This window comes from Branchiostoma lanceolatum, chromosome 11 (assembly GCF_035083965.1).
Source record: "Branchiostoma lanceolatum isolate klBraLanc5 chromosome 11, klBraLanc5.hap2, whole genome shotgun sequence".
Lineage (NCBI taxonomy): Eukaryota > Metazoa > Chordata > Leptocardii > Amphioxiformes > Branchiostomatidae > Branchiostoma > Branchiostoma lanceolatum.
Genome location: NC_089732.1, coordinates 6,674,741 through 6,688,837, shown reverse-complemented (window position 1 = coordinate 6,688,837; position 14,097 = coordinate 6,674,741). Strand labels below are relative to the sequence as shown.

General features: G+C 43.0%; 1 protein-coding gene across 1 annotated transcript; it reads right to left on the bottom strand.

Annotated features, from left to right (window-relative positions):
- Nucleotides 1-537: 537 nt before the first annotated feature.
- On the bottom strand, nt 538-13,479 carry LOC136445245 (prostaglandin E2 receptor EP4 subtype-like). Its single transcript, XM_066443144.1, has 2 exons — nt 12,080-13,479; nt 538-2,329 (listed from the first exon to the last, which is right to left on the bottom strand). The coding sequence occupies exons 1-2, from the start codon at nt 12,947-12,949 to the stop codon at nt 2,000-2,002; spliced, it is 1,200 nt and encodes a 399-aa protein (XP_066299241.1). The 5' UTR covers nt 12,950-13,479; the 3' UTR covers nt 538-1,999.
- Nucleotides 13,480-14,097: the final 618 nt, after the last annotated feature.

Here is a 14,097-nt window from a genome sequence, read left to right as displayed (position 1 = left end):
TACTATTATTAACTTCTAGACGTAAAGTAATCTTAAGGAAGTCTAGTCGATAGGTGAGTGAGTAGTTATATTATTTCAACAAAAGACTTTTGTTTATCTTGGCTGCGCTTATCACTTTTTAAGACGTTACGCAGTTGAGACCCCATTGATGCACTTGGCTTTTAAATGGGCACCGGGTAGGAGCGTCATCTTGCGGAGTTATCGAGTAGTGCATCAACTGCATCTCCGCACCACTTCTTTCGAACAGATATCATTTCTGTCATGCTGCTATATATGGCCTCCGTCAGTCAGTATTGACCATGGTAAAACCCTAATTCATCACAACAGCCCTACAGCATCGACTGTGGCTAAACAGCCCTATACGAGAATTGCAGTCTCTGCCACAAAAATCACATCGTGCTGTCATGCTGCTATCTCCACATTTTGCACCGATACTTCAGCTAAGCGTCCCGTCGAACGCTTAATCATACTCAAATGTCAAATTGAGACAATTGAATGATGAGCGAAATTACAGAAGCAATGTTTATTCCGCCTTGACAACAGCTTATCATACGTAATTGAGATACAATTTTTACTTCACTTAAAGACTATTGCGTTTGGAACTCATATCCAAAAGTTACTTGGAAGGATATATTATATGGCTGTGCGTATATGAATGTGCATATCATATGTACATACAAATATAGGTGAGAGTGGATAGGCATCATCTGAATTCGAGTATGTACAACACATTTTTTTGTTTACCAAAGGAATTGTCGAATGTTGTTTATGTTCCGCACTGCTACGCATATATTGTATTTCATTAATATCTATATTGCACAAAGGTAAAGACAAAAGTGTACTATAGCCGTCTCAGTAGATATAAATAACTATATACATAATTCTACAGGTTTTCATCATTTGGCATAGTCATCTGCTATATTGCTCATCATGGTAGTATAGCAGGAGTCACTAGGTGGCGTACACTCATTGCGACTTGAAAACTTGTTGGGTTCATGAGATACTGTGGGCAACTACACATGAATGGTTTAACATTCAGGAGAAAATCTTTTATGATTGACATGTGGCAATCATCATTTTGTACAGACAGTCGATCGATGGTGCTTTCCATGAGAAATGCAACATCATCAGATACTTTAATATAGCAACGATCTATAGCTACATTGGACCATAGCCGTTGTGACGAAGGAATGTGCATGATATATCTATTTTCCAACTTTATACAAGTACCTTCCTCGTCGTGGGGCACTCCATAGCTCTTCTGTCCGTGTCGATTTCCAGTTGTCTCTGGCTTCCTAACTCACTTATCTACCTTGCCGGACGATGAAACCCCTCCACAAGCTCCTGTACTAACCACAACGCCACCGTTTGTGATGGATCCCCATGCATAAATATCTCGTCTCAAGCCAGCGCCATCTTGTTCATCCGGGGTGTTTGAGAGCTCTTCTTGTGCCCAGAGTTGTAAGATCTTCAACTCACTAGTCGTTGAGAATACACTGAGAACGAGACCCGAAGTGTGTACGAAGACCCGGATGTACAAAATGGCGCTGGTTTGAGGTGAGATGTTTTTGGGAATGCAGGTGGTTGTGCAGTGCCCCACAACGAAGAAGGTATGCATATGTATACAGTTTCGAAAACAGTGAATGTACCTTCCTTCGTCGCCATGGCTAATTGTACCAGAAAATGATTTGCTGTTTATCTGCCGAGTGTCAATTAATGCTTGGTTATGATTATGATACACCTCTATATACAAATACATGTAGATACATATTCATTGTCTATATCCTTTGCCTGACATAAAACAGTTGTAGTTTATGCTAGAAAATTGTACGATATCTTTGGCCTCTTTTTTTGGTTGGATGAAGTCCAATGTCAACATTGTTGGTCCTCTTTGCAAATGTTTACAGCTTATATACACGTCTCAATATCGACTCTCTTGCTGTTCGTCCCCAGTTCTATGCTAACATGTTTCTCATTCAGAATAAAAGGATAGATTGTGTTAAACTAGCTCAGTCATCTCAATCTGATTGTTCTGAGTGTTGCCGTTCACAATGACACTGAAGTCTTCCTGAAACCGTGCTGGTCTCTCAGGCGCTTCCGTTCTCCCGCCTGATCCAATCCCGCCTGAACCAATCGAAGGCTCGATCGTCATCCGGGCTTTTCCACACAGGATGACCCGTAAGAACCTGAAGAACAGAATCAGCAGTTCTTTCCGGAACAAGATGTAGACCCACGGGTCCAGGATCTGGTTGATGGACGCCATGTTGATCGCCAACAGGTCTGCGGCATGGTTAACAGCGCCCCCTGACGTGTTGTGGATGATGCGCACCTGGAAATGAAAAATGGGAGGGTTACGGGGGTGAAAGAGCAACAATTGATTGCCGTGTAGAAGACAAGCGTGTGGTACATTAGACTTGATTAAAGTTACAAAGGCTATTGAATAAGGTCGATGTCTGTGTATGACTCACTTGATGATGACTACCCTGCGCGGTGGCGCGAAACACGTGGGTGAAAGAAAATGGACTGCAATAATGTTTTATGTTAATATTCAAGTCAAGAGTCATAATATGCTTGATAGCTGAACTTAAATGGTAGTTGGCTGGGTAATGAATCACGGAAATAACGGTCTCTGCACGAACTGAGTACAGCATGCAGATTTTTTTGCTAAGTTGTATCCACCCTATTCTACTCAAGTCACGGGGATACAAGCTTAGTCACGTTACTTTGGGACCGCATTCTTTTAACTGCAGCGCCACCTAGCAGGCAGCTAAAGAACTACCAAAAAGTTAATGGGTAAATCCCGTTGGTTGTGGAAGAAAGAACTGCATCATCCATGTCTGAAATGTATTGCAACCAGAGGGCGCAAATTCAATCACAGAATGCAGACCTCTCTAAGCAACCTGGCGGTAAGGGAACCGTAGCTTTTTCTTTGACTGCTGTCCAACAAAGTCGGTATGCTGGCAGGTAGATTCTTTTGGTTGTGTAACAAACAACTGCATTATCCATTTCGGAAATGTATTGCAATCAGGGGGTGCAAATTCAATCACAGACCTTTCTAAGCAATCTGAGGACAAGGGAACCGTAGCTCTTTCTTTGACTGCCGTCCAAGTGTGTGCAGGAGTCGGCACAGGCAAAGACCCGTTTATCATGGGTACCTGCCATCACAGGTAGTATAAGACGCGTCAGCGGGGAGTAGCGCACAGTCTAGGCGAGCACTCTACTCTCACCAAGGAGGTTATATCACTAATGCCGCTTCATGCCGTCGATCGCCCACTGGCGGTGTTTCGCAGAGGTGTCCAGGGTGGGCATTACTAACCCCTAGACGATGCGTGAACGATTGCACCAAAGAAGTTTAGGCAGGGTCACAAGCATAGTAAAGTACTCAAATGCATGCATTAAGATCCTTTTCCAATCTCTTATCATGATTATGATTACGTGACCTTGAATGTGCAGTACATTAACAAGGTCTGCACATCCAAGGACCCTTACCTATAATGATAATAGATTGAAAGGAATCTTGACATAAGATATGCGCTACCTAAAAGTATTTATATGCTTGGATAGTCTTAAGCACGATGCCTAAGATGTTGTGAGTCCTGCCATGCAAGTTGATGATCAGCTGCACATTTAGTGAAGTGCACGTGTCTTTTCCCGTATCTAGATGTTTTTCATATTTTTTATTTTATATTTCTATTTATTTTATCCGATTTGCAACGGTGCAAAACACGTGGAACACAGACAGCTATTGCTGGTGTCGTGACCCACACATGATATACCCGTTTTACGGTGGGGTAAGGAAAGTCGTGCAAAGTGCCTTTTACCAGGGGTACAACATCGGTGGCGCCAGGGGATTTGAACCCAGGACCGCTGGGTTCTGGGCCGAAAACCCTGCCGTTACGCCTTACGACCCCACTACAATAGTCTTCACAGCGGTCAAAGCGGTCCACAACAGTAGAAATCCCTATTCCCAAAACAATGTTGCTTGCTGCCTTAACCAGTTGAACTTGGGACCCGTCAAGAATTTGTCACCATTCCTTCAGACACTGATCAAACATGACCTTGATAAATAGACTCCCCAATGTCAGCATAAGAGTCAGCCCGAGGACAATATAGGCAAATGTCTCCGTATAATTCTACTTCCCTTGTAGCTCGCCATCGAATTGTACAATATCTTGCATACCCACATACTCTATTCTCTATATTGTCAATTTCTGCCTTGTTTTACTATATTACTGTAAGTTATGATACCTTATAATTGTGGACTTATAAAGGACGGGAATATTTCTGTACTTACCAGGCTTTATATAATTTATTATATACAATGCAATATAATATATATAAACTGCGGTGTTAAGAGATATATTTTGATTCGTGTTTTCTAGTCTAAACGTATTTTGTATTCGCATTTCTACCTGATTTTTAATGTTATTTTTAGAGTCTAGCAGAATGTTGCCTTTATAGCTCCCATGGCATATTCATTGCTTAGTCAATGAATTGATTACTATATCAATTGATGAGTAAGAAACAAACACTCTTGATAAGAAAAGCTAAGAAAATTATGAAATCATGAATCTTATTACCCTCGCACTGTGAGAGACTGGAATTCATTGCCTCGAGAAGTCACGGAGATAGCTGACCCTCCCAAGTTCACTGAGGAGGCGGTGCTCCTGCACCTCAGAGGACATTAAAAGCGCAGCGCACTCCCCTGGGCGCTTTACCCCAACAAGAGGGGTGTTATCCAGTATCAAATCAAGATCAAGAAGAAGATCAAGATCTACAAGTTATTTTTCTGGAGATCACAAAACCTCAACCCCTCCTCATTGATCAGAGATGGTACCGTCCATAGGTCACGAAGCGGACACCCCGGTACCCTACCGTGATCTGCTATGTTGGGCAACAGCGTCCAAAAATACGACATGTCGGCATGTTTTAATCATAACGTCCTTTGATCTATATGTAGTCTGCACAGACGAACTATATTTGTCTACGATTTGACAACCTCTGAGAAGGTTGCGTGATCTACGAGGAGGGGTCACTTAATGCGTGGGAGAAATATTATAAGTTATGGCTTGTGAGGCTATAAAATCATATTATCCCAAACTTTGTGACAGCCGGAGGGATGCGTTTTGTTCCGAGAAGCCATGACCTTAACGAGGTTAGAACAACAGAATGTCACGTTCTATCAGCAGACTGGCTTACCGCTGCATTATTTCCCTTTATTACCGAGTTTATTATTTCATGAACGACTGAATCTTTCTGTAATTCCTGTCAAACGCATCACATTTAATCCGCATCCCCGTTTGTCTAATCTATAGGATTGTACAAGGGCGACTTCTACATGTCTGCGCATTGCCTGAACTGTTTAGTACACCGGATACAGCGTTTTATTAACAATTGATTTTCTTCACCGTGTTTTGTCAAAGTAAAAGCCTAGATAACGACCTCTGAGACCTCTAGCTTGCAAACCTTACCGCTAATTATAACATGGGTATTGGACATGTCTTCTAAAGCTATGCATTGACTTAGTCCGAATATCTATAGTGCAGGAACTGACCAGATAATGTAATGTGTACATCAAGCTAGATTTGCCATGCTAAAGTTCTCTAAGTGGTTTTGGCCATTAGATTCAGAGGTGGGTATAGATCTTCTTATATGTGATTCTATCCCAAGAAAATAATGATATCTTAAAAAAGGGAAACTTTGCTGTCATCGTGTAAATAAAATGGCAAAAAGATCACGAGTGACAGAAAGACATGAAAACTGAAAAACCCTTTTCAATTAAGCGTTCATCATTTGCCGCTACATCACGTGATGTACTTTAAGGATCTCGTTCATTAAACTAATCAATAGATACAGTACGTCTTGTAATAAGCAAACATACTCAGTAGAAATAGAATCTAAGTTATAATCAGCATGATAGACGACTACATCCCTATATACGGGATACTAAAATAGACAACCACATGTAACTACTTAATATGTACTTCAAAGAACTCGACATTTAACGCATTTGGTACCTTTTTACATGTGATGTATGGCCCTTTGTATCTTCACACATGTTCCGCACTCTTCCTAAAAAGTTCAATATAACCAATTTGATGTGTCGTGAATATGATACAATATGAAAGAAAGTATGTGTCTCTTGACTACTTTAACCATAAAAACCGGACACTCTGGAATGCCAACTTCCGACGGTCGACTCTTGGTACGTTTTTGTTCATTCCACCAAGGAGGTTTGAATTGATTCTACTAACCTAAAATTATTAGAACAGAACCGAAATGTTCTAGCTTACATGAGACACACGTTCCTTTCCTAAAACAAAACTTTGTGAAGGTATGTTCTGTAGTCTGACATTTATAGACACATCTGGGTGTTTAAAGAGCGAAAATGTCGTTGGTGACCTCTGTGCTCCCGGAAATTTGAACTTCGTGACCCTGTCAACTCTAACGGACTTTCTGCGTGCTTTGATGCCCATAGCGGGGCGGGATGTCCATTAGAAGAACTGTATCATACGTTACTAACATTAGGTCGTGTCGGAGAGTTTCACGTTCAGGTTTTAACGTTAACCAACCGTGGTGTCCAGAACGGCTATGTTAGCACTACCCGCTAATACCGCGTCTTTACTGCTAAGCTTTACAAGTCTAGAAGATCACGGCCGAAGCCGACGTTTTCAATCATAATTCTACCGAAGCGATAAAGTTGATCATATTAAAGGCAACCAAAGCAATATTAGGGCCCAAAATATGGGGAAAAAATGCTGAAATCTTAATGGTAGTGAAATTGACTAACACTATTAGCACATTTGCGTAATAACCTCATACTTTAAATTTGAGCATTTTAAAACCGCGCAAAAACGTGCCGTATGATGATTTCCTTAGTTTCGCGAGCCGACAAAAACCCTGGCCACGATTTTCAGTGAGTTCTCACATCACAACGACGTCGTATTTTTGCACATGGACGTCGCTATACATTGTGATAGTGTTGTTTGGACTAATCATGTATAGAAATGACTAGATAGATAAATTGACTTTTAAAATCCGATTTTCGGGCCCTAATATTGCTTTGGTTGACTTTAATCCCATATATAATACGGAAGTCACACTAGTCTCCACCATACTTCTTTAGCCGTAGCCTGGTAACCATGCACACGGGAGCTACACGGAATCTCTACGGTGCTGGGAGTGATGCCCGCCCCCAGGCAGATTAGCGCGCACGGGATGGTTAGATTTTACGGGCTTTACGGGATAACTCTATATTTCAACTAAAAAGACAGAAACATATGCCAATGCTTAGCAACTGGGCCCGGTAGAACACCCCTACTTTGGTTGCTGACAAAATTATGAAATCTGGCAAAATGGGATAAATTCTTGGCCAAAGGAGTTGGCCGGCTGTAGATTTGCAACGCGCCAACTCCATGGACGGTCAATTCCTCTAGCGAATAATTCAACCCATTTGGTCAGATTTTATAGTTTTCTTCAGCAACAAATGGGGTCCAGTGAAGAATAATCCTACACCATGAAGGACGAGTTGGGCATGAAATAGGAAAACGACGGTCACGTCACGGTTAAATCTTCAAGCAGACTTGAAAGAACGGCGAACATTGGTACAAAATGAGGCATAAGCCCTACATCAGTTGGGAGATTAGTGAAATATTGCTTCACCCCAAGAATACACAAAATCTTCTTTTTTTTTCGTGCAATATGACAAAACATGATAAGCAATATTTCAACTATTTTGCTTTTGAATTGTCCCTACAATCATATATAAGATTGAGTATAGTCCTCAAAAGACCTCGTCACGCCCCACCTTAAATTGCAACCTTGGTTTTTGAAAATTTGTAAGTTAGAATGACAGTGATGGTAATGATGCCCATAAGGTATAGATAGAGTAGCCTCGACCAGGCTTCGCGGATCGCTGGAAAAATAGTAGAAATTGGCCAAATAGAGTGAATAGCATGCTAGAGTAGGCCGGCCAATAGGCGAACCATGGTGATTCCCCTATTGGACTCTATTGGCCGGCCGACTCCTAGCACACTAATCACTCTATTTGGTCAATTTCTACTATTTAGTATTTTTCCAGCGATCCGCGGAGCCTGTTCGAGGCTATAGATAGATAGACGCCCAATAAACTAAACCAAATCTAAACAATCTGTGTTTCTGATAAACATCCGGGCATTGACAGAAACGCCTGATCTGTGATGAGATGAGTTACGGGAAGATGTACGACTGTCCCTCCCTTCCTGACAGAACGACAACAACACGCATGTGGCGTCCAGGATCTCAGACAGGCGTCAAACCGTCTGAACTATGGACCAGTTTTCTTACAGACGAAACATCCTCAAACCCTGTGTGAGGGGGTGTCTTTTGATATTTTAGACAGGGCAACCTTGCAATACATAAACATCAAAAGAACAGGTCTAGCGTAGCTAAAATTCATCCATTTAAGTAGATTACGAAGGGAAAACATTTTTTTTCCATGATTTATCTCCAAGTAGATGCATGGCGTCTGCATGTTTTTTTGTCGGTCTCTTTGCTTGTTTTGTACGTCTTTCAAGTTGTGTGCTTTTCTAAACACGCCTCATCTAAACCTCACTGTACTTAATATTTGTCTTATAGGATATTTTAGGGTTTTGATATTTCCCCTTCTGTTCTTTATTTTATTTTCCGATGTTTGTGGCAGGAGAAATTTCAAACGGCTAATGATTGTTAAAATAACAAGTTCAGCCCTTGTGGTATTCATACTGAAGAAAAGTGCATTTAATTTAATTTATCATGAATTATAGCGTTATAGAAACGTATATCAAAAACATAAATGCCTCAGCTATGATGATAATGTCTTCCGAGGACATTTAGAATAACATGGGTCCGTTTGTAACACATTTCTATTTACCAGCCCAGCTACATTGTAACAAGGTCCTCAACTTCCGTTCACACCACGTATTGACTCGCCCTATTTACCGAATCTGTGTGTACGAATCTGTTACACATGTTACTCTGTTTGTTCCCAGACAACACGGTCAATGACTCTACATGTTGACGCTGAAGAATTGGGTTCACTTTGGTCCATTCCGGACAAGCCTTTACCCCAATGCCCCCCCCCCCCTTATATTAAAGGAACCCCAAGCAATATTATGGTCCGAAAAATCGGATTTTGAAAGTCACTATATCTAGTCATTTCTATACATGATTAGTTCAAACTATACTATCACAATGTATAGCAACGTCCATGATGGAAAAAATACGACGTTGTTGTGATGTGAGAACTCACTGAAAATCGTGGCCGGAGTTTTTGTAGGCTCGCGAAAGTAAGGGCATCATCGCACGGCACGATTTTGCGCGGTTTTAAAATGCTAAAAGTATGAAGTTATTGCGCAAAAAGTATAGCATATTAACCCTTTAAATGTACTTTAGTACTATGAAATACAAGTCGAACACTGTCGAATGGTACCGATATTTTGTACATAGTCTCCAAAGTGCCGGTCGATTTTAAATTTATATGACGGAAGGCGTTCGGCCATATGGCCAGAGGCTCCGATATCGATCGACGTTACTCTTGTATTATATAAACGACGCTCCGGTTATCACTTCCTATGGCGTCGCTTAGACTAGGTAGTGTACTCACGCCACGTGTCGAACCTTTGCTTTTAGCACAATTTGAAAAGTGAATATTTCAGCCTGGCGTCGACAAATATACAGAACCTCTAGACATAGGATATGGGGATAGCGTATACTACTCTTCTATATGCCTGCATGCATCTTATCTTAATAATATTGAAATAAACTAATAACACAGTCAAAGACAAGTAAAACAATTAAGGCAGCTAAACTGAAGTTTTAACACGTTCAGTTAGTTTGCTTTGGTGAAAGGGCTCGTAACTTGTTGTTTTCACGGAGTAGCTTCAAACATTTTTCTTGGATCTTCGAAAGGTAGTTTCCTGTTCAAGTATGTAATATTTTTTTTACAAAGTTAAGACTTCTACCGATTATTATATGTTCCCAATGTCTATACATGTATAGACTTAAAACCATATGCGATATTAGGCCATGGTTTACACCTATATCACTGACCATACGGAAGTCTATGTACGTTTGTCGTAACGTAATCCATATATTACTTGCAATCGATATCTATAGAGAGACGAGATCTTGCAATCGACAACCCCACCACTCGAGCAGGATGCGTTTTTCCACACGGCTGTGTATGATGTATAGCCCCTCTCAATTGGAGTGGCGTGGGTAAAATGAGATTAGCCACTTCTACAGAGTTAGATGAACGGAATTGATAGGAATGGTCGGAGGGAGGGAACGTGACAGAGACAAATAGAGGAGGTAAACAAGGAAGACGGGAGAGAGAATGGGAGATAGAGCGGTGTATCGAAGGACAGAGGGTAGAAAAGACGTTATGTAGTGATGATGAACTAGGCATGAAAGAAGAAGTTGGGGCTGGTCCAGAAACGATAACGTTTGGGATTGAGATGTCGATGACTGAAATATAGAAATATGAAGGTAGCCCTCACAACGCAGATCAGACAGGCAAAGTAGAAAGAAGAGTAGGGTCTGTTTTTAAAAGCTAAACTCCCCCCCCTCTCTCTCTCTCTCCCACACACACACACACACACACACACACACACACACACACACACACACACACACACAAACACACACACAAACACACACACACCATACATTCCAGTTTCATTACTACAGTAAAGCAGTTTGATGTGATGAGCGATTGAGTAATTCACGTTGATGAATGTTGAATGAATGTTGCTGTTCCACGGTTGGAATGGCTATCCAAAGATGATCTTACAAAATGCACACAAAATGCAAAAGACAACATACACAAATGCACAGCCTCCTCGCACCGTTGCAGGCGGACTTCAGAGACAGCAGTGACAATGAATAATGTGTCTTGAAACAATTTCTTCGATTAGTTTCAGATCAATCATACTTCTCCCACACACTCAAACCGGATGGTATATCCATGAATGACCACCGTTCAGGTGTGCAGTATGACACATATCAAAGGAGCTGACGTCTTCTTACAAAGCTTCTTTTATGTGTTTTCCTAAATAGATCTGATAGAAACATCGGGTCAGGCCCCATTACACTAGAAGGCGATCGCGCCGCAATCTAAATTAGATTTTTGTTACCCTTGACTTCATAATTGGGGCATCATGCAAATTGTGAGTATGACTGAAAAGATAACAAACGTGTAAAAACACGTTTCTTGTCTATGATACGCGTTGAGCGATTTATCAAATTTTAGGTCGTAGTGAGGTCGCCATACTGATGTAATGGGAGTGGTACGAAAATTGCAGGGGTAGAAGAGGGGAGGACTAAGAAACAAGAAACTATTCAAACCGTAACTATAACGTGGTGTTATACACACAGTCAAACCTACACTAACAAACACTTATTCTTGAGGGTAATCTGGCCATTCTGTCCCTTTTTTGTAGTCTCTTATAGACTGATCATGGTATGACCAATTCTCTCTTTAGAGTGACCACCTGTCTCCATAGTGATTGTTTTTGTCCATTGAGTGGTCTCTGTACACACGTTTGACTGTCTATAGGTACGTTAGTCTCTATCAGACTTCTTGGAATTCCTTGGTTGCCTATGTGCAGCTTTAATGCTAGCCTAAGTATAATTGCAAACTGTTCAGCCTATGTAGTCAATTTTTGTTACTTTTCCATGAACCCAAGAAGCCTGGTATACTAGTGTACATTTGTAGCTGGAGGTCCTTGCTATGTGTATCGTGCATGACAGGTCCCCAGCAGATATTGAAGACCCAAGAAGTCTGGTTAAAGACTATGATATACATTTGTAGCTGGAGGTCCTTGCCATGTGTATCGTGTGTTGTACGTACCATGATAGGTCCCCAGCAGATAGTGAAGACCCAAGAAGCCTGGTAGAGACTAGTGTACATTTGTAGCGGGAGGTCCTTGCCATGTGTATCGTGTGTTGTACGTACCATGATAGGTCCCCAGCAGATAGTGAAGACCCAAGAAGCCTGGTAGAGACTAGTGTACATTTGTAGCTGGAGGTCCTTGCTATGTGTATCGTGTGCTGTACATACCATGATAGGTCCCCAGCAGATAGTGAAGACCACGGTGACCCCCACCAGCAGTACCACCATCTGGATCTCTATCTCCTTCTCCTTCCGCAGCCGTCTCATCTCCCGACACGTCTGCATCTCCAGCGACCGTCTCCGCATCTTGAACATGGTGAAGATGAGTGACACGTTCAGGACCGTGGTCCCCAGGATGATGAGGATCCCCGTGGCGGCGAAGGCGTAGGGATAGACCGCCTCGGTAAGCGTCAGGTTCCCTGCGGTACTGAAGAAGCACCACGTGCCCGGGTACTGGATCTCGTACCTCCCCACCCCGACAAACGGAAGGAGAGAGAACAGTATCGTGTATACCCACACACAGGCGATGGCGATACGGGCCTTCTTACGGTCTATGTGGATGTTGTAGAAGTAAGGATGGCTCAGAGCGATGTAGCGTTCAACAGCCATGACTGCTACGATAAGATTCGTGCTCAGTCCGAAGGCGACCATGTTGAAAGCGTGAAAATTACAGAGAGGTTCTCCGCCGACCCATTTGAAGTTGTTGGCGTAGACGATAAGAGCGAAGGGAGAGACGACTAGCGTCCCGATGAGATCGGTCCAGGCGAGGCCGGAGACTAGGGTGTAGAAGACGGAGCGTCGTCTCTCTCTTCGGGACAGACACAGGACCACCAGGGCGATAACGTTACTCAGCACGCCCGTCAGGAACATCAGGGCGGTCTTCAGGAGAGCCGGGGACGGGTCGCGCGGCGTCACGCCGTCTTCTGAGTTCGTCACGTTCAGGAGAATCTCTTCGGTCGGGGTGAGGAATCCCACCGACGCGTTCTCCACGTACGCCGCGGTGGCAAAGTCTTCCTCGAAGGTCCCCGCGTCTGCCATAATGTTTGACCACGTACCGCCAAGATCAAGTTCAAACGTTCAAACGGTCCAAGTACGCCCGCCGGGCGAGCGCCTTGAGCAACAGAATACGGCTGTCAAGGTGAGCGGGGTGTGTTAAGCCGAGCGGCACGCTGATTCACTCCTCTCAAAGCGTGCCGAGCACCCGCCCTATTAGCAAACGGACGTTACATTCCCGCATGGAGCGGAAGTACAAGGATCAGCCCCCGCCGCCCAATCGATACAGTTTAAAGTACCAGCATTTCATACATTCCCGGGAAGGCCCTCTACGGCACAGCACTGCGCATGCGCTGTACAGACCACTCACAGAAATGTCTCACGTTTATCACAGTGATGATGAAGTCGTCACCTTGGACGATATTTCACGACAAGTCCTTGTGCAGTGTCATCGGACACGGCGTTTTCGAACGCTGGCGTAGAAACAGCAAACATACTCTCATGTGATGAAGCCGGAGAATCCTCACCTACCTTCCGCTGTATGGACGATAGAATGAGGAGAAGCTGAACTGAACTGAACCCGCGAAATTGGGAGAAGGGGGAGGGGGCGGTACAGGTGCACAGAGCTGTCCCAGTGTTCTTCCGGTGTCAGCTTTTCCCGATGTTGACTTCTCTCAGTTCCGGCAAATTGTGTACTGGTCAATACCTACATAGACACTGTCCACAGTCCGTGTTACACAAGTCAATAACCGTTCCCCTAGAATCTCTGTTAGGGATTTTCACCCTCTTGTAGTTCTACATATATCTACAACAACAGGGAGCCACACCCCGATAAGGCTAGTGCACCGTGCGAAGTCTTAAACGGTAACGCACCGCCCTTATTGTTAGCAGAACACACGCTGTTCCGTACGCACAAAACAGTCCACATGCACCGCAGGTGGTGAAAAACGTTTTAGAAGTCGTCTGTTGTTCCTGTCAATCAATTCTCGGGTCGCGCATCAGACATAACAACATGTCTGAGCTGATAACAGACATTATGACACACTCAGGAGCGACAGTAAAAGAAGAAAGTGCAGGAGGTAACAGTTTTACACAGACACTTTTGCGGTAATAACAAGGGTGAGGTGCCAGGTCATCAATTTTAGTACACCATAGATATAATCAAGACCGAGATCTATCTAAACGTCAGGTAA